The sequence below is a fragment of the Callithrix jacchus genome, chromosome 5 (genome assembly GCF_049354715.1).
Source record: "Callithrix jacchus isolate 240 chromosome 5, calJac240_pri, whole genome shotgun sequence".
Taxonomy (NCBI): Eukaryota; Metazoa; Chordata; class Mammalia; order Primates; family Cebidae; genus Callithrix; species Callithrix jacchus.
The window spans coordinates 32,096,487-32,117,154 of record NC_133506.1 but is presented as its reverse complement, the minus strand read 5'-3'; the positions used below and the strand labels follow the sequence as shown (position 1 = coordinate 32,117,154).

The 20,668-nt window shown below is 46.8% G+C and overlaps 2 protein-coding genes across 10 annotated transcripts in view; one reads left to right on the top strand and one right to left on the bottom strand.

Annotated features, from left to right (window-relative positions):
• Nucleotides 1-13,943, bottom strand: part of GINS1 (GINS complex subunit 1) — a 43,137-nt gene extending 29,194 nt beyond the window's left edge. For 2 of the 5 annotated variants that reach the window (XM_035298533.3, XM_035298534.3), the window contains exons 1-2: nucleotides 13,796-13,943; nucleotides 1,966-2,030 (exon numbers count right to left, since the gene is read on the bottom strand). In XM_035298533.3, the coding sequence (XP_035154424.3) occupies nucleotides 1,966-2,030; nucleotides 13,796-13,921 (191 nt within the window). In that variant the 5' untranslated portion in view covers nucleotides 13,922-13,943. Of the gene's footprint in view, nucleotides 1-1,965; nucleotides 2,031-8,835; nucleotides 8,996-9,097; nucleotides 9,322-13,795 lie in introns of those variants that run through there. The other 3 variants (XM_008995873.5, XM_008995875.5, XM_008995876.5) reach the window with 2 other exon arrangements.
• Nucleotides 13,944-14,040: 97 nt separating this feature from the next.
• ABHD12 (abhydrolase domain containing 12, lysophospholipase) overlaps nucleotides 14,041-20,668 on the top strand; it is an 83,404-nt gene continuing 76,776 nt past the window's right edge. For 4 of the 5 annotated variants that reach the window (XM_054255317.2, XM_002747526.7, XM_017972021.4 and 1 more), the window contains exon 1: nucleotides 14,041-14,361. In XM_054255317.2, the coding sequence (XP_054111292.1) occupies nucleotides 14,171-14,361 (191 nt within the window). In that variant the 5' untranslated portion in view covers nucleotides 14,041-14,170. Of the gene's footprint in view, nucleotides 14,362-15,947; nucleotides 16,293-20,668 lie in introns of all 5 variants that reach the window. The other variant, XM_054255316.2, reaches the window with a different exon arrangement.

Genomic DNA, 20,668 nt, shown 5'->3' with positions numbered 1-20,668 from the left:
GAAATCCCATCTCTACTAAAAAGACAAAAATTAGCTGGGTGTGGTAGCAGGTGCACTTGAACCTGGGAGGCAGAGGTTGCAGTGAGCAGAGATTGCGCTACTATACTGCAGCCTGGGCAATAGAGCAAAACTTCACCTCAAAAAAAGAAAAAAAAAAGAATCTGTTTCCCAAGTACCCCATTCTCTTCCATGACTCAAGGCCTTTTGCATATGCTGTTCCCTCCACCTAGAATGCTCTCTGCCCACAATTACTACCTTGCTAAGACCTGCCTCTCCCACAGCCCTTAGCTGAAATGTCTCCTCCTTGGAGAGAAGTTCCTTGATTCATCAATTTAAATTCGACCTTCTATTTATTTCTTTCTCCTTGCACTCTTCTGATTTCCTTCACAGCCTGAATCCCAATTTGGCATATTTGTATTTCATATCTGTCTTCTGCGCTAGACGGTAAGGGCCAGGGACAGGCATCTTGACTGCTGTTTACCGCTAAAATACCAGAGCCATTGATTGATAGTTATTTGTTTAGTCCACATTTGTTGAGTAAATCGATGAATGACTTGGGGACTTGAGCTCGGGACTTTACATTTGCCTTACATTTACTGCAAATCTGTTGAGGTTCCCGTTCCTAAGTCTACCTGTAAAGATTTTTCTCTATCGCTCCATAAACACAGGAGTTGGAAATGCTCCTATCATTTTATGTCCCCACAGATCTGACCAGCATAGCACTGATTTCTAAAACCAAGTAACTGATTAAAACACTGCAGCTAACAAGGCCAAAGATGAAACCTCATGTCACAGACAGACTTCTAAGTTGAGACCTTCATACTTCAACTGTGATCCAGTACTTGCCTACCTTTGGTGTCAGAGGAACAAATGAAGTTTGCCATACAGCCCAGCCCAAATTCTCCACTGTGCCAGCTACCATGCTAAGTTCTGCAGTCGATAAATCTAGTCACCTCTCTGGACCTACTACACTGAAGCCTTCTGTAGCCCTAGTTCTTTTTTTTTTTTTAAGACAGAGTTCTGCTCTTGTTGCCAGGCTGGAGTGCAATGGTGTGACCTTGGCTCACCGCAACCTCCCCCTCCCAGGTTCCAGCAATTCTCCTGCATCAGCCTCCCAAGTAGCTGGGATTACAGGCATGCACCACCATGCCCAGCTGATTTTGTATTTTTAGTAGAGACGAGGTTTCTCCATGTTGGTCAGCCTGGTCTCAAACTCCCAACATCAGGTGATCCACCCACCTCAGTCTCCCAAAGTGCTGGGATTACAGTTATAAGCCACTGCGCCCAGCCACAGTAGCCCTACTTCTCAGTGAACTCCACTCAAATTACCAGAAATCACTGCTGCTCCTATTTACATACATTTATAAACTGCCTATTCTCCCTTTAATAAACTCACTAAGGCATCTATTGATAAAAATATAAACAATGGGAACCACGTATTTCACTTTTTAGGTTTTTGAGTTTTAGAGATGGAGATCTCATTCTGTCACCTAGGCTAGGGCACAGTAGCACGATCACAGTTCATGGCAGCCTCGAACTCCGGCACTCAAGCAAGCCTCCCACCTTAGCCTGCTGAATAGCTAGGAATGCAGATGTGTGCCTCCCCACACAGATAATTTTTTTTTTAATAGAGACAGGTCCTGCTATATGTCTAGGCTGGTCTCAAACTCCTGGCTTAAGTGATCCTTTTGCCTCGGCCTCCCAAAGCATTGGGATTTATAGCCATGAGCCACCACGTCTGGCCTATTTTTACTTTTTATTTTAGGGTATGTCATTTATTTCAGGTCTACTCTAATTCCTTTCAACTCCTATTGGCCACACAACAAATCCCTAAAGACTTTTGCTAATTTGTACAGCTAGAGCAGATAATTTTTAAAAATCACATCCAAAAAATAATGCAAGGTTATCTGACTTCAACATCTTAAACATTAAATTGTTTTAGAATGTCAATCTTATGAAACTTACACATCAGACTGGTTTTGTTCATAGAGAGCTTTCATCTCCTCCAGCACTTGTCTGAGTCCATCCTCCTGGAACATATAAACTGATATTGAAATCCACTGATTTCCCCACCAATTCTGTGGCAATATTCTAACAATACTGAACTGTATCTTTTATTCATAAACCTTAGCAAAAAGCAATAGTCCTTTTGCACCGCACTGGCAAGGTTATAACAAGTGTTTGGTGAGATGCTGAGAAACTGGAGCCCTCGTACATCGCTGGTGGGAATATAAAAGGGTATAGGCTTGTAAGAAAAAACTTGGCAGTTCCTCGAAAGCTACACACAGAATTACCATATGACCCACCATTTCCCTTTTTAGGTATATATCTACACACACACACACACACAGTCAAGAAAACAGAAAACCCATTATATAAAAACATTCCCACATATAGTATTTTAAGTCATCTCTACATTATTTATAATACATAATACAATGTAAATAGTTGTTATACTTTATACATAAAAATGTATATTATTTTTACTGTCATATTGTTATTTATTTTTTTTATAATTTCTATCCACAGTTAGTTGAAGCCACAGACACAAAACCCACAGATACAAAAGCTAACTGTACAGGAATCCAAAAGGCCATTTAGGAAGTTATGGCAGAAGTCTCAGCAAAAAACAATGGAAGCTTGGGTGAAGGAACTATCAGATTAAACGGAAGGAAGCAATAACATTTGGAAAATTTTAGAATACAAAATCAATGAGAATTGATGGGACAATCCCGACATGGGTAAGAATCACATTTCCCCTGACATTTACATAAAACTGACATCATCTTTATGCCAACCTGTGGAATTCCAGCACTCCTCCCAGGATGTCTGCAAATCCTAGGAGCTTCAAGCTGTCGGAACTGCTTGCCACGTTCTATTCCCCATGACTCTGAACTCCTTCTCCCTCATATATCAACTCCTATAGTCTTCCTTAGTCCTTAACTTCACCCTTACCTTCACAGGAGACTAAGCCCCATTTCCTTGCTTTCTCTAAACACCAACCCACTTTGTACCTGTGTAACTAACTGTTGGAGGTTAAGGAGGATGTGAAGAGGGTGTATAACAGATCTATGCATTATTAAAAAAAAAAAGTACACGTTTATCGCAGCATTATTCATAACAGTCAAAATGTAGAAACAACCCAAACGACCATCAACTGATAGACGAATAAACTAAATTACACCAATGGGATATAACTCAACCATAAAAAGGGATGAAGCGGCCAGGCGCTCACGCCTATAATCCCAGCACTTTGGGAAGCCGAGGCGGGTGGATCACAAGGTCAAGAGATCGAGACCATCCTGGTCAACATGGTGAAACCCCATCTCTACTAAAAATACAAAAATTAGCTGGGCACGGTGGTGTGTGCCTGTAATCCCAGCTACTCAGGAGGCTGAGACAGGAGAATTGCCTGAACCCAGGAGGCGGAGGTTGTGGTGAGCCGAGATCATGCCATTGCACTCCAGCCTGGGTAACAAGAGGGAAACGCTAAGTGAAAGATACCAGTCACAAAAGGACAACTATGGTATGACTCCAGTTATCTGAAATATTTAGTATAATAAAAAGGATGAACTACTGACAACACACACAACAATGAAGACAATCTGAAATGTGTTATACTGAGCAAGAGAAGCCTGACACAAGAGTATACACGAAATGATTCCATCTGGCCCTTTACAGGAAAAGTTTGCTAAAAAGAGTAATATCATCTGTAGTCAGAGAAAGCAAATGCATGGTTGCCTAAGGCTATAGGTGGGAGACAGCTACAAAAGGGGGCTAAGTTACAGAAATCTTTTTCAATTTTTTTATTTTTGTGGGTATACAGAAGGTATATATATTTATGGGATATATAAGGTATTTTGAGAATTACAGAAATCTTGATCAGGGTGCTGATTATAAAGACATACATATTTGTCAAAATTCAAAATTCTATTAAAGTAATTATACATCAATAAAATTGATGAATAAAAATATATCAATAGTCCGGCCAGGTGTGGTAGCTCAGACCTATAATCCCAGCACTTTGGAAGGCCAAGGCCGGCAGATCACCTGAGGTCGGGAGTTTGAGACCAGTCTGACGAACATGGAGAAACCCCATCTCTACTGAAAACGCAAAATTAGTCGGGCGTGGTGGCACATGCCTGTAATCCCAGCTGCTCAGGAGGCTGAGGCAGGAGAATCGCTTGAACCCAGGAGGTGAAGGTTGCGGTGAGCTGAGATCGTGCCATTGCGCTTCAGACTGGGCAACAAAAGCAAAACTCCATCTCGAAAAAAAAAAAAAACCCAAGAAAATCAATAGTCCTACTGAAGCATGACGCATAAAGAAAAATATGTAAATAACTCATAATTTACTAAAATATGGTCTTAAAAGGTTAACACCAAAAGAAAGAAAAAGGAATAGTATTTTTAGTTTGCATTTCAAAAACAGAAAGGCCATAGTTTTTGTTTGTTTTGAGATAGAGTTTTGCTCTTGTCACCCAGGCTGGCATGCAGTGGCGCGATCTAGGCTCACTGCAACCACCGCCGGCCATAGGAGTTTTTCTAGTACCCACTTTGGGGCAAATTTTCCCTTGGAAAAATAAAACATTAGAGTTCTAAACATTTTTTTTTTTTGAGATGGAGTCTCACTCAGTGGCCCAGGCTGGAGTGCAGTGGTGCCATCTCAGCTCACTGCAACCTCTGCCTCCCGAGTTCAAGTGATTCTCCTGCCTCAGCCTCCTGAGTAGCTGGGACTACAGGCATGCACCACGAATGTCTGGCTAATTTTTTTTTGAGACCGAGTTTTGCTCTTGTCACCCAGGCTGGAGTGTAATGGCATGATCTTGGCTCACTGTAACCTCCATCTCCCAAGTTCAAGCGATGACTCTCCTGCCTCAGCGTCTCAAGTAGCTGGGATTACAGGCACCTACCACCACACCCAGCTAATTTTTGTATTTTCAGGAGAGATGAAGTTTCACCATGTTTGCCAAGCTAGTCTTGAACTCCTGACCTCAGGCAATCCATCCACGTTGGCCTCCTAAGTGCTGGGATTACAGGCGTAAGCCACAGTGCCCTGCCTGCCTGGCTAATTTTTGTATTTTTTTTTTTTTTTTTTGGTAGAGATAAGGTTTCAACATGTTGGCCAGGCTGGTCTCAAACTCCTGACCACAAGTGATCTGCCTGCTATGGCCTCCCAAAGTGTTGGAATTACAGGCATGAGCCACCACATCCAGCCTGAAATGATTAAATGTTGCACAATAGGTCTGCCAACAATCCAAAGAGAAGCAATCCTCTTTTTCACAATCTATTTTTAGGGCCAAAATATATATGTTAGCAAAAATGCTCTGGTATATACAACTGACACAATTCTAAAATCTCAACTCTGCTCAAAATATCTAATTCCTGATGAAAAATGCAAGCATGACTTCTATCTGAGCCCAAGATAATTTTCTTACCTTTTTCTTTTTTCCTTTTGAGCAGAGATTCACTCTCACCCAGGCTGGAGTGTAACAGCATGACCACAGTTCACTGCAGCTTCAACTGCCTGGGCTCATGCAATTCTCTCACCTCAGCCTCCCAAGTTACTGGGACTACAGACGTGCACCACCACACCCAGCTAATTTTAGTTTTTATTTTTTGTAAAGATGGGGTCTCACTATGTTGCCCAGGCTGGTCTCAAACTCCTGGGCTAAAGTGTTCCTTCTACCTTGGACTCCCAAAGTGCAGGCTGAGATTACAGGTGTGAGCCACTATGCTTGGCCTAACTTTGTTAGAAATGTACTCTCTGGCGGGGCGTGGAGGAGCACGCCTGTAATCCCAGCACTTTGGGAGGCCGAGGCGGGCAGATCACGAGGTCAAGAGATCGAGACCATCCTGGCCAACACGGTGAAACCCAGCCTTTACTAAAAATACAAAAACTAGGTGGGTGTGGTGGCGCGTGCCTATTGTCCCAATTACACGGGAGGCTAAGGCAGGAGAATTGCTTGAACTCAGGAGGTGGAGGTTGCAGTAAGCCAAGATCGTACCACTGCATTCCAGCCTGGCAAGAGTGAGACTGCATCTCAAAAAAAAAACTTTTTAATAAAAAAAGTATCAGTTCTGCATATAGAAAGGGGGTAATCACTTTTCAATTTGCTGAACACAGCACTTAAGCACGAGTGACTCCAGAGGAAAAGCCTGTGTCGTCCTTGGGCCTCTCAGACCCACTGTTAGCCTTCCTCTGCGTCACTGAGTCAGAAGCCAGCCTCCGCAGGCTGAGTGAGTGTTCCAGGCTGCTGAATCACCTGAGTATCAGGTGGGTTTGTCAGTGGAAGGCACTAGTGAGACAAAAGGTTCTCCACCAAACTAACACCCACAAGAGAGTCATTCTACAACTTCTAAGACCAACCAGCCCCTAGCCCCACAAAGTGACGACCCAACATCTATCTTAAAATTTGAGTAAAACAGAGAGCTAAACTTGGTGTCACTCAGGTCCCAAATCCAGCGTGGCTGCACCTGTTTGCAGTCTCTCTGCTCTCTAGGCCTGTGTCCTGATGTGCAGTTCTCCAGTCACATTTTGGGCATTTACATACTCCTGCATTCCAGCATCTCTGCTGAGCTGCAGACTGCTGCCTTCTAACTTTCTATATGAGATAACTGTTCTGAATTTGAAACAACAGTTGACTGGAAACTGGAAAGCCTGTGTTCAAGGTGAAGCTCAACCTCCAATAGGCTGTAAATTCAGACAAGTCCCTTAACTTGAGCCATAATTTGTGTTGTCTAAGTTTCTGCATTTGTAAGACAATCCAACTGTCAGGCTAGGTGCTCTTCAGTGTTCATAACAAAACTCACTACCTTTCCCAACACACTCTTATCTCCTGAACTCTGATGCTATTTACTCAGTTTCCTGAGGATCCTCCAAGATCCCGATACCTCCCTCATTCATTATGCACCCCATCTGTGCCCCTGCTCTAACAGTTACAAGTCATGTTTGCTTCATGTCTCTAAAACCAGACATTGATCTCAGTGCCACTGACCTGACACAGTTCAGACCACACACCTCTCTCCTGCTCTATCAGCTACCCACTAGCCATCTCCCTGCCCCATTCTTTTCTCTCTTCAATCTGTTTCCCATATTGCTGCCACAGTTATCTTCAAACCACAAAAATTACCCTATCACTTCCCCGTCTAAAATCCTCTACCAGCTCCCAACATGCCTCACAAGTGAAAAACAAACTCATGTAGGCCGTGAGCCACCTTCCTAGCCTTCCCACAGGCCCTATTGGTCACCCTCTCCAGTGTGACCATGTGACTCTGTGCTGTAGCATCCTCTGGGTGGGATGCCTCACTTCCTTCTCAGAGCTGTGACCGCATTCTCGTGGATGGCAAGGCTCAAGTGTCACCTCCTCTACCCCAGCTCATACTGGTGTTTCTCTTTTGTGCTCCTTGCTACACCTCCTTGGTATCATGTATTGCAGTGAATTCTACTATCTATTTTTTTGCCCCTCTTCCAGCAGAATGTGTCCTGACAGCCACACAATGGCTGCTCTATGACAGGAGTAAGATATAGAATTTAGGGTGCAGGCTTTGGAGACACAGTGCCAGGGTTCAAGTCCTAGCTTTCTTGCTGTCTGTGTCACCTAAGACAATATACTTAAATCTCCCCAATCCTATGCATATATAGCTGAAAAAAAGTAGAAAACAATGATTTAAACCTCAAAAAGTTATTCTTGTTTGTTTTGTTTGGGACAGGGTCTCACTCTATCACTCAGGCTGGAATGCAGCAGTGTGATCATGGCTCATTCCAGCCTTGAACTCCTGGACCCCAACCTATCCTCCTGCCTCAGCCTCCCAGAGTGTTGGGATTACAAGCATGAGCCACCATGCAGGGCCCTCAAAGGGTGATTAGAAAGACAAGAGACAGGGTGGACGCGGTGGCTCAAGCTTGCAATCCCAGAACTCTGGGAGGCTGAGGTGGGCGGATCGCCTGAGGTCGGGAGTTCGAGACCAGTCTGACCAACATGGAGAGAGAAACCCCATCTCTAGTAAAACCACAAAATTAGCTGTGTATGGTGGCACATGCCTGTAATCCCAGGTACTCAGGAGGCTGAGGCCGGAGAATCGCTTGAACCAAGGAGGGGAAGGTTACAATAAGCCGAGATCACGCCATTGCACTCCAGCCTGAGCAACCAGAGAGAAACTGTCTTAAAGAAAAAAAAAAAAGGCCGCGCTCGGTGGCTCACGTCTCTAATCCCAGCACTTTGGGAGGCCGAGGCGGGAGGTCAAGAGATCAAGACCATCCTGGTCAACATGGTGAAACCCCGTCTCTACTAAAAATACAAAAAAATTAGCTGGGCCTGGTGGCACGTGCCTGTAATCCCAGCTACTCAGGAGGCTGAGGCAGGAGAATTGCCTGAACCCAGGAGGCGGAGGTTGCGGTGAACCGAAATCGCGCCATTGCACTCCAGCCTGGGTAACAAGAGCGAAACTCCGTCTCAAAAAGAAAAAGAAAAAAAAAAAAAAAAAGACAAGAGATAAAGTCAAGGCTTAGCACTCTGCCTGGGGTAGCAGTGACAGAAAAGTACAAATTATCATAATATGAATAGCAACAGTAGCAGCAGCAGAAAAATAGTATTATTGGCTAATACTAACTCACCTCTTACTGAATATAAGGCATATGCAGAGACCCTGTCACGTACCATTCATTTTACACCCACCGCGTCATGAGCTGCCTACTATTGTCACCAGCCCCATTTCTGCATATGAGAAAACCGAGAGCACAGAAGAACCGGAATCCCAGCCAGGTGCACGGGCTTAGCTTTTATAGACCACGCTTGGACGGCAGAGTGAGCAAGAAACGCGAAATTATCAGGCAACCTGTAAACGTTCTGCAAAAGGGACGGGCACCAATCTGGACAAGGAAAAACGCTCAAATGTGCTCAGACGAGGAGACGCACGAAGTCGCTGGGGAGCTAAGGACGGACGCTTTCCCCTCCCGAATTTTGTTTTGCTGCTTCACAACACTTTTCGGGACCTCGGAGGGAACAAGGTGCGAAAGTAAACCCTTCCCGGGAGCCGCCCCGCCCCAGCGCCCCGGGCCCAACCCAGTCAAGCCCCGTCCGAGAACACCCGCCCCTACGTTGAAGGCAGGCAGCTGCCCTTCCGGCGCGCGGTGCAGCTCCCGGACCAGTTCCGTGGCTTTTTCGCAGAACATGGCGGAGGCTTCCCGCTCCCGTGACCTTGCCGACCCGGAGCTCTCACGCCAAAACGGTCTTTGCGCTCTCGGCCGCCTCACTCTTTTCGCTCCAGTCCTAGAGCGCCAGCCTCTCGCCTCCGTCTCCGCTCAGCGCTTTGGCGCCAAACAGGCCTAGCCAATAGGAACGCGGCCTACGGCGCCCGAAAAGGGACATCCGCCGCGCAGCCCTGTTCCTGGAGGGGCGGAGTGAGAGTAAGAGAAGTCCCTCCCAGGTGAGGTCCCGCTCCAAGCATGGGAGAACCCCTAGGCTGAGCAGAGAGGGTTTTTCGAGTTCTCAGGCGGCGGGCCGGGCGACTCTGCTGGCAGCAAAGCTGGAAATAAATGCACGCCCCGCAGCTTCCTTCTGTTTTTCCTTTTGATTCATTCATTTTCGTTTAGATTCAAAAGAGGGTACTTCGAAGTTAAGAGGAAGGGCCTATGCGTTGTTGAATTGTTAGGACACAAGCGTTTCAGTTTTGCAGTGCGAGTTTTCTGATTGATATTAACAGCGAACGTATCTTTTATTGGGTACCTAATGCTGGTAGGGAATGCAAGTTGTATTTCCTTTAATTCTATTATCCCTAAAGTGTTTTAAGACCCGGATTGATAAACAAACAGAAGTTAGGTAGCTTGCCCAAGGTCACACAGCTCCAGAGTGATTAGACTGTATTTAGACTTTACATTCCCAACACCGCAGGACCACCTTTGATTTTAAATAAGTCGTTTAAAAATATTTGTAATATATGCCCTAGATTAAAACGAATTCCCTAGGAATTTTCTTGCCTAGATGGTTATGTAACATATATATATATATATATATATATATTTTTTTTTTTTTTTTTTTTTTTTGAGGTGGAGTTTTGCTCTTGTTACCCAGGCTGGAGTGCAATGGCGCGATCTCGGCTCACTGCAACCTCCGCCTCCTGGGTTCAGGCAATTCTCCTGCCTCAGCCTCCTGAGTAGCTGGGATTACAGGCACGTGCCACCATGCCAAGCTAATTTTTTGTATTTTTAGTAGAGACGGGGGTTCACCATGTTGACCAGGATGGTCTCGATCTCTTGACCTCGTGATCCACCCGCATCGGCCTCCCAAAGTGCTGGGATTACAGGCTTGAGCCACCGCGCCCGGCCGAGACTAGAAATTTAGGAGTCACACTGCTGGAGGCTACAAGATTCTAAAACTCCCCAAGTGCTCCTAGGGACAACATCACTATTAAAAACTTGAGATCAGTGCCTGAGATATTTTGCAGACACTGCACTTGATGGGATCAGCTGGCACCACCCAGACTGATAAACTGGCTCATCTGGTCTTTCGGCCCCCATCCAAGAACTGACTCAGCCCAAGAAGACGGCTTTGACTCTCTAAGATTTTACCTCTGATCCAACCAATCAGCACCCTGCACTTTATGACACCCCCCCAACACTAAGTTTTCCTTTAAAATCCCTATCCTGGAGTTTTTTCAAGGAGACTCATTTGAGCAATAATAAAACTCGTCTCCCCTACAGCTGGCTCTGCATGAATTAAACTCTTTCTCAGACAGGTTCTGTGGCTCATGCCTGTGATCCCAGCACTTTGGGCGGCTGAGGTGGGTGGATCACCTGAGGTCAGGAGTTCGAAACCAGTATGGTCAACATGGTGAAAACCTGTCTCTCCTAAAAATACAAAAATTAGCCTGGCCGAGCATGGTGGCTCATGCCTGTAATCTCACCACTTTGGGAGGCAGAGGCGGGCAGATCACCTGAGGTCGGGAGTTCAAGACCAGCCTGGCCAACACTGACAAATCCTGTCTCTACTGAAAATACAAAAAAATTAGCCAGGCATGGTGGTGCATGCCTGTAATCCCAGTTACTAAGGAGACTGAGGCAGGAGAACCACTTAAACCTGGGAGGCGGAAGTTACAGTGAGCTGAGATTGTGCCGTTGCATTCCAACCTGGGTGACAGAGCAAGACTCTGTCTCAAAAAAAAAAAAAAAAATTCTTCATTGCAACTCCCCTGTATCAACAGTCGGTACAGATTTCTCTCTTCTCTCCAGCTTGCCTTTTTTTTTTTTTTTTTTTGAGAAGGAGTTTCACTGTTGTTACCCAGACTGGAGTGCAATGGCGTGATCTTGGCTCACTGCAACCTCTGCCTCCTGGGTTCAGGCAATTCTCCTGCCTCAGCCTCCTGAGTAGCTGGGATTACAGGCACATGTCACCATGCCCAGCTAATTTTTGTATTTTTAGTAGAGACAGGGTTTCACCTTGTTGACCAGGATGGTCTCAATCTCTTGACCTAGTGATCTACCCGCCTCGGCCTCCCAAAGTGCTGGGATTATAGGCATGAGCCACCGTGCCCGGCCTGTTTGTTTATTTTTGAGATGGTTTCTTGCTCTGTTGCCCAGGCTGGAGTCCAGTGGTATGATCTCTGCTCACTGCAGCCTCTGAATCCATACGGAGTTTTACTCTGTCACCCAGGGTGGAGTGCAGTGGCATGATCTCAGCTCACTGCAACCTCCAAATCCCAGCATCCCGGGTTCAAGCAATTCTCCTGCCTCAGCCTCCCAAGTAGTCAGGATTACAGGCCTGTGCACCACCATGCCTAATTTCTGTTTGTTTGTTTGTTTTTGAGACGGAGTCTCTGTCACCAGGCTGGAGTACAGTGGCGTGATCTCCACTTACTACAACCTCCAACTCCCTGGTTCAAACAATTCTCCTGCCTCAGCCTCCTAAGTAGCTGGGATTACAGGCACACATCACCACCCCCAGCTAATTTTTGTATTTTTAGTACAGAGGGGGTTTACCATGTTGGCTAGTTTCGCTCTCCTGACCCCCTCTCTTTTTTTTTTTTTTTTTTTTTTAGGCAGAGTTTCACTCCAGGCTGTAGTGCAGTGGTGCATTCTCAGTTCACTGCAACCTCTGTCTCCTTGGTTCAAGCGATCCTCCTGACTGCCTCAGCCTCATGAGTAGCTGTGATTACAGGCATGTGCCACCACACCTGGCTAATTTTATATTTTTAGTAGAGACAGGATTTCTCCATGTTGGTCAGGCTGGTCTTGAACTCCCGTTCTCAGGTGATCCACCCGCCTCAGCCTCCCAAAGTGCTGGGATTTCAGGTATGCGCCATTGCACCCCGCCCTCCTGACATCTTGTTCTGCACGCCTCAAACTCCAAAAGTGCTGGGACTACAGGTGTGAGCCACCATGCCTGGCCTTTTTTTTTTTTAAACAAAAACAAAAAAATAAGTTTTGCTTTGTCGTCCAGGCTCTCTGCACTGGTGCGATCTCAGCTCACTACAATCTCTACCTCCCAGGTTCAAGGAATTCTCCTGCCTCAGCCTCCCAAGTAGCTGGGACTACAAGCGTGTGCCACTATACCTGCTAATCTTTGTATTTTTAGTAAAGACGCGGGTTTCACCATGTTGGCCAGGCTGGTCTCGAATTCCTGACCTCAAGTGATCTGCCCACCTTGGCCTCCCAAAGTGCTGAGATTACAGGCATGAGCCACAAACCCCCCCCCCCACAATGTTTTTAAAAAGTGTATGTGGAGATACTGCCACAATTATGAATGCAGGCTGTGGTATTTAGTAATACGGTCAATAAATTCTTTTGTAATTTCAAAGTATCATTACAAAGCTAATATAAAAAGCTGTTGAATTTCTACATGCATTTCCAATTGATCTTAAATTATCAGTTGCCAATAGTTTTTAAAGTGACAAATATTAAAATTTCCAAAGTTACTTCGGAACAAGTAAGCAAATATTTCTCTTGGTTGTAGATCATCTGCAAAAGTAATGCCGTATTAAAGGCCAAAGTTATAAAACGAAATTCGTGAAACTGCCCTTTCTTTCCTTTTCTCTTTTTAGGATGGGTTGAATTAGTACTTAATTTGGGTTTCAGGAGGGCGAATTTATCTCTGAAATGGATTTTCCTCCCATCAGTTAGTCTTAATTTCTTTTCTTTTCTTTTTTTTTGAGACAGAGTTTCGCTCTTTTTACCCCAACTGGAGTGCAATGGCGCAATCTCGGCTCACCGCAACCTCCGCCTCCTGGGTTCAAGCAATTCTCCTGCCTCAGCCTCCCCAGTAGCTGGGTCTACAGGTGGGTGCCACCATGCCCAGCTAATTTTTGTATTTTTAGTAGAGACGGGGTTTCACCATGTTGACCAGGATGGTCTCGATCTCTTGACCTCGTGATCCACCTGCCTCGGCCTCCCAAAGTGCTGGGATTATAGGCGTGAGCCACCGCGTCCGGCCCTTTATTTCTTTATAAAAATCAAAAATCTAGGCCGGGCGCGGTGGCTCACGCCTGTAATTCCCAGCACTTTGGAAGGCGGAGGCCGGCGGATCATGAGGTCAAGAGATCGAGACCACCCTGTCCACCATGGGTGAAACCCTGTCTCTAAAAAAGCAAAAAAACAAACAAAAACTATTACCTAATACAGGTTTTTAAAAAGTAAATTTCTCAAGCAGTTCATTTCCCCGGTGTTCAGCCCAAAGGTGAAAACTGAGTATCTATATACATTTGCTTCAAATTAAACATTGATGACTAGAAAGCATACTTTTAAATGCAAAGTCCTTGTGGGAAAAGAGTTAGGAATCACAAGAACACAACTGCGACTTGCTACCTGTGGGTTTCCGTTCGCAGAAGCGCCCAGCGCCCGGGCGAGGGCAGCCGCAGTCCCGCTAAGGAGCACAGAGCCCTGCCCTGGCGATGACGCGCCGCTTCGGCTTTGCCCGCCCTTCCGCAACATGGCTGCGGGTGGCGCCGGGGATGCTGGGCGCGCGCCCCTCGGAACCAGGGAGGCGGTGGCGGGGGGGGCGGGGCCGGCGGGAGCCCGACGCTGATTGGCCAGCGTGGCCGCCCTGCGCCGAGGCCTGGGCTAGGATGTGAGAAGCGGCGGGCTCCTGTGTCCCGGCTCCGGGTGCCGGCGGCTGTGAGCGGCGTAGGCGGCGGGCGAGGACAGCGGGCGCCGTCGGCGGCCGACCGTGTCGGTCGCGGGATGAGGAAGCGGACCGAGCCCGTCGCCTTGGAGCATGAGCGCTGCGCCGCCGCGGGCTCGTCCTCCTCCGGCTCGGCCGCCGCGGCGCTGGACGCCGACTGCCGTCTGAAGCAGAACCTGCGCCTGACCGGCACCGGGCCGGCCGAGCCGCGCTGCGCAGCTGACGCTGGAATGAAGCGGGCGCTGGGCAGGTAAGGCTTCGCTCGGGGCGGGCGGGCCCCTCACCGGCGCAGGTGTGTCCCGCTGGGGGCCTCCTCGCATCTCCCAGCCCTTCCCAGGGTGGCCGCCAGCCCCAGCAGCCGTCCCTGTTCTGTCCCGCATCTGGTCCGCGGCGGCCCCACCCCCGCTCCCTTCCCCAGGCCCTGCGGTGAGAACGCCCTGCTCCGACCCCCCACGTCCTCCTGCCGCCGTCGCGTCCTGCACTCCCAGCCCAGCCTTGCACCGCGACCCTTTCCCGGGGTACCCAAGGGAATTCTTCCGCTGGGGGTTTGGCGCCGCCCCAAGTCTTGACCCAGGGTAGGGGGCGGGGAGTCCTTGGGAGGTCCCTGGATGCCGGGCACCGCAGTGGCGGGAGGCGGAGGGGCGGGCGCCAGACCCTGAGAGCGCTGGGGCCGTCTCGGACATCCTCCTCCTCTGCATCCGGCCCCAAACCGAGCTCCCAGACGCTCGCCCCTCCGGTCGGGCTGCGTGCGCAGAGCTTTACTGGCGCCCTGGGCGCTCGGCGGCTCTCCCCTGTAACTACGGTCGGGGGCGTGCGCCGCTCAGAAGTGGGGGACTTTTGGGGAAGGGCTCAGTGGGCCGCGGGGTACTAGGGGAAGGAAGGACATGGAGCATCGCAGCCGTCAGAGGGGAACCTGTTCGCTTTGCTGGTGGTTCCTGGCGTTTGAAATCTGTCTGCACAAGTTCGCTTCCTTGGGGATCACCTTGCAGTGCTGAGTCGTTTGATTATTGGTGTTCTTTTGGGTAGGAGATGAATGCGTTTATATAAAGCCACTTTGAAAACTGAGATGGGAACATGTTTCGTACAGACAGATTTCTCCCATCTGCTGGTTTCCTAATTATCTGGCTGTTTTTGAAGCTTTGGTATTTTGTGGTTGTTTCAAGAAGTTATTATATGATGATCTCGGGCGTAGTAGCAGTCATTTCTTTTTTGACCATCTGGAATGCCCATAGTTGACGCTGGCCACTTAAGTGTAAAATATTTATGCAAATTGCCCCTAAGGAAAATAAGAATTTCAACTTTAATTGCTTAAAAGGTTATGAAATTAAACGACAGACGCCTCTAAGTCTATGGTTCGACAAAAAGGCAGAGACTGATAGTTTTGTGTCTTTGTGTGTAAAATTATGTAGCAGCTGATCAATATCTTTTGTGAGACTAATTTGTTTTCTTTGCTATGGAAATATTTATTTGCATTAAAAACTCATGATTTAACTTTAATATACTTTTTTTAGCAGACGTGGCATAACACTTAATAAATTGGAAAATTATTCCTTTGAAAAAATCAAACTGTTTCACACAACGTTTGGGGAAACAATGCTGACCTGGCACCTTCCTTGAAGAATGTACTGCATTAAAATAACCCGTTTAATTTTCATTTTCATGTCAGGACAAAGAGAGACATTCCAGTGGTGTACATATCCTTTGGATAAGCAAAAAGCTGTTGGGGGAAAAACGCAAAAACAAGGGAAGGAAGACCAAATTTGCCAGCTGCCAGTTGTCTTCCTTTCTGGTTGCTTCTCTCAGATATCTTTGTGCTTCCTCCTTTCCCTCACTCAGGCTCTGCGGCCACCATCACCTCACTGACGCCTTCCCAGACCAGCCAACCCCTGTCGACCTTATCACTTACTCAAGATTGTGATTTTTGCTCCTGTGCCTCCCCCACAATCAGAATGGAAGCACCCTGAGAATAGTGCATAGTTTTCTCCACTTTTATCTCCAGTACCTGGCACGTAGTAGGTGGCAGAAAATACTTGTTGAATGAACAGATATCCATAGAATATATTCCTACAAGTGGAATTGCTGGGCCAAGGGTATGCACCTATAACTTTGAAAGGAAAAAAAAAGGAAGGAAGCAGATTACCCTCCAAAGAAGTCGAACTGATTTGCACTCCTACCATCAGTGTAAGTTGCCCATCCGCACTCACCAATGCTGAATATTACCACATGTTTTGACCTTTGACTGGTGAAATGAAATCCAACTTGTAGCTTTTTTTTTTTTTTGAGACAGTTTCGCTCTTGTTACCCAGGCTGGAGTGCAATGACGTGATCTCGGCTCACCGCAACCTCCACCTCCTGGGTTCAGGCAACTCTCCTGCCTCAGCCTCCCGAGTAGCTGGGATTACAGGCACGCGCCACCATGCCCAGCTAATTTTTTGTGTTTTTAGTAGAGACGGGGTTTCACCGTGTTGACCAGGATGATCTTGATCTCTTGACCTTGTGATCCACCCGCCTCGGCCTCCCAAAGTGCTGGGATTACAGGTGTGAGCCACTGCGGCTGGCCCTCCAACTCATATCTTTAATTTTCATTGTTAGGTGGCATTTTTCTGTATTTTTATAAGCCTGTTGTGTACCTTTGCAGTCATTTGTGTCTTTTATGACCTCACCAGGCTCGTCTAATAGTGCGCTATTCATTGCGTCACAGAGCCGGCTCATTTGTAGTGTGCTATTCATTGTGTCACAGAGCTGGCTCATTTGTAGTGTGCTGTTCATTGCGTCACAGAGCCGGCTCATTTGTAGTGTGCTGTTCATTGTGTCACAGAGCCGGCTCATTTGTACCTTTTGTGATCCTCCTTTGAATCCTTCTGCACGTTTTTGTGTTTTTTAGAGACAGAGTTTCGCTCTTGTTGCCCAGGCTGGAGTGTAATGGCACGATCTCCACTCATCTCGTTCAAGTCATTCTCCTGCCTTCAGCCTTCCGACTAGCTGGGATTACAGGCATGTGCCACCACACCCGACTAATTTGTATTTTTAGTAGAGACGGGATTTCTCCATATTGATCAGGCTGGTCTCAAACTCCCAACCTCAGGTGATCACCCACCTTGGCCTCCCAAAGTGCTGGGATTACAGGCATGAGCCACCGTACCAAGCTTCCACATTTTTAAAACTGTTGTGGACACGCATGAAAATAGAGAAGACAGTCTAATAAGCCTTCATGTATCTATCACCAGGATTTCAGTGTTTAGCCAATTTTGAATCATCCATCCCTTTTCTTCTCTTAATTTTGTAGGATGAGGGATTGGATATTTTTTTTAAGTCAGAGTCTTGCTCTGTCACCCAGGCCGGAGTGCAGTGGTGTGATCTTCCCTTACTGCAATCTCCGCTTCCTGGGTTCAGGCAGTTATCTGCCTCAGCCTCCTGAGTAGCTTGGATTACAGGAACCCACCACCATGTGTGGCTAATTTTTGCATTTTTAGAGACAGTGTTTCACTATCTTGGCTAGGCTGGTCTTGAACTCCTGACCTCGTGATCCAGCCACCACGGCCTCCCAAAGTGCTGGGATTACAGCCGTGAGCCTCCTTGCCCAGCAGGAGTATTTTTATTTTATTTTATTTTTTTATTTTGAGACGGGTTTTCACCATATTGGTCAGGCTGGTCACAAACTCCTGAACTCAGGTGATTCACCCGCCTCGGCCTCCCAAATTGCTGGGATTACAGACGTGAGCCACCGCGCCCAGCCTTACTTTATTTTTTCGAGATGAAGTTTAGCTCTTGTTGCCCAGGCTAGAGTGCAGTGGCGTGATCTTGGCTCACCAGAACCTCCACCTCCTAGGTTCAAGTGATTCTCCTGCCCCAGCCTGTCAAGTAGATGGGATACAGGCGTGTACCACAATGCCCGGCTAATTCTGTATTTTTAGTAGAGACAGGGTTTTATCATGTTGGTCAGGCTGGTCTCAAACTCCCAACCTCAGGTGATCACCTATCTCAGCCTCCCAAAGTGCTGGGATTATAGGTATGAGCCACTGCACCTGGCCTATTTATTTATATTTTATTTAGAAATTTTACATAATTGTTTGTGAGAATAGGCTATAATTTTCTGTCTTATCCTACCTTTATCAAGTTCTTTCAGTGTTTTCTATAGCTTTACACAAAGTTTCTTATATAACATTTTATTTTAAACTTTTAGCCTGCTTGGGCCAGGCGCGGTGGCTCACACCTGTAATCCCAGCACTTTGGGAGGCCAAGGTGGGCAGATCACGAGGTCAGGAATTCAAGACCATTCTGGCCAAGATTATGAAACTCCATATCTACTAAAAATACAAAACTTAGCTGGACATGGTGGCGTATGCCTGTAATCCCAGCTACTCAAGAGGCTGAGGCAGGAGAATTGCTTGAACCATGATCCCGGAGGTGGAGGTTGCAGTGAGCTGAGTTCATGCCACTGCACTCCAGCCTGGGCGACAGAGCAAGACTCCATCTCAAAAAAAAAAAAAAAACTTTTAGCCAGCTTAAATACTTTTAAAACTATTTGTTTCAAATTTAGTAGAATTCTCTTGGAAAACTGTCTCAGCCTGGTGCCTATTTATTTATTTAAATTTTTGGTAGAGACAGGGTCTTGCCACGTTGCCCAGGCTGGTCTTGAACTTCTGCTCTCAACCAGTCCTTCTGCCTCTGTCTCCCAAAGTATTGGGGTTACAGGCATGAGCCACCACCCTAGCCAGTGCTGTTTCAGAATATAGCACTTCAGTAACTACTACAGTATCTTCTAAGTCATGGGCCTATTTAGATTTGCTATGTCCTTCTGGGTTCATTTTTGGGGGGTTTATGTATTCATAGAAAATTATCAATTTCACCTTTTTTCCTCTGTAGCTGGGGCCATTTCCCTAGTTTGTTCCTATTTTGTGTAATTAGGGGTTTTCCTCCTTTTTCTCTTGATTTAGGCTAGTCAGTAATATATCTAATATCTATACATACACTGAAGTGGGGAAATATATATTTTATATATATATACACACACACACACACATTTTCTGCTCCCTGAAAGAAAATATTTATCTGATTTTAGTTCTGGGAAATTAGGGGGATGCTGAGGGCTGCAGAGAAGTGGAGAGAATAGGTTTTGTCTAAAGGGGACAGTAGCTACCACATGCTGTCCTGTTGCTGCCTGGCAGGAATGTGGTCCCAGAGTGGCTAGATCGTCCAGTCTTTCTGGAAAAGACTAGCTGGTGTTTTTTTTGTTTGTTTTGTTTTGCTATTGTTTGAGATAAGGTTTGGCCCTATACCCAGACTGGAGTGCTGTGGTGCAGTCATGGCTCACTGCAGCCTCCACCTCCCTGGGTTAAATGGTCTTCCCACCTCAGCCTTCCGAGTAGCTGGGACTACAGGCACCTGCGACCATGCCTGGCTAATTTTTGTAGAGATGGGGTTTTGCCATGTTGCCCAGGCCTTGAACTCCTGAGCTCAAGTGATCCACCTGCCTCAGCCTCCCAAAGTGCTGGGATTACAGGCATGAGCCACTGCACCCGGCCTTTTGTTTATGTGGGTTTTTTGTTGTTGTTGTTAGCGTGTGTGTGTGTGTGTGTGTGTGTGTGTGTAGTATTGCCAGCTTTTTTAACATTGGTAAGTGATTCAGATGAGAACAATTTTGGAGATCAAAAAAACACCCCAAACCAGTTTTTTTGTTTTTAAATTCTGGGCTGAAAGGTAACTTTTAAAGGTAAATATTTATTTAATTCGTGGGTCAACTCTGTACTCCTCGAGACAAGGAACTAGATACTAGTTTTGCTTTGCACAGTGTCTGGTGTGAGGAGACGCTGGGCAAATGAGGGATTTTTGTGGCCCTTTCATTAGCCCTGGGATTCTTGGGAATGTGCACTGAAGGCCTCACTTGTCTAATTGTCATGAGATGTACATGGTTTGTGTGTCATCTAGTCTTTATCGTTCTGTGCCCAACCCACAGGCCAGATCTGCTAGATTAACAGAGATCAGTGGGCTGCATGGGAGGTTTCCATAGCCAGTTCTCCCTCACACGTAAATGCAAAAGAACACAGTTATCACACCTGGTTCTTCCTTCACCCAAAGAAGATACTTTATCCAAGGCTGCTGATGGCTTCCCCATAACCCAGAAGGGTGGGTGGCTGAGGTTAACATCAGTCTTCTTCAGTGTCTACCTTCCCAAAGTTCAAAATCAACCTTACCCTCTAAGCGTCCTTGCCTGGTATCTCTTCATCTTTTCTTTACAGATTAGGAAGATGAGAGTGAGTTCTGAGCTAGCTTTTGTGGTTAAAGTCCGTTTCTTCCATCTCCTTTCTCCTTCTGCTCCACCCCCAGTACAGTCGGTGCCAGGACTGTGACAAGGCATGTGGCTGGCTTTGTTCATGGTGCTACAGCTGGGCACCCCCAGCTGGGTCTCCTCTTCCTAACTCTGTACCTTTTCATGGCTGCACTCCAGCCAGGGACCAGCCACACTGGAACTTGCCGCTTTGCCAGCACCTCCTGCTTGATTAGGACTCTGCATCCTGAATCTCTGCTTGGTTCCTAGTTCCTTTCAGCCACAGCAT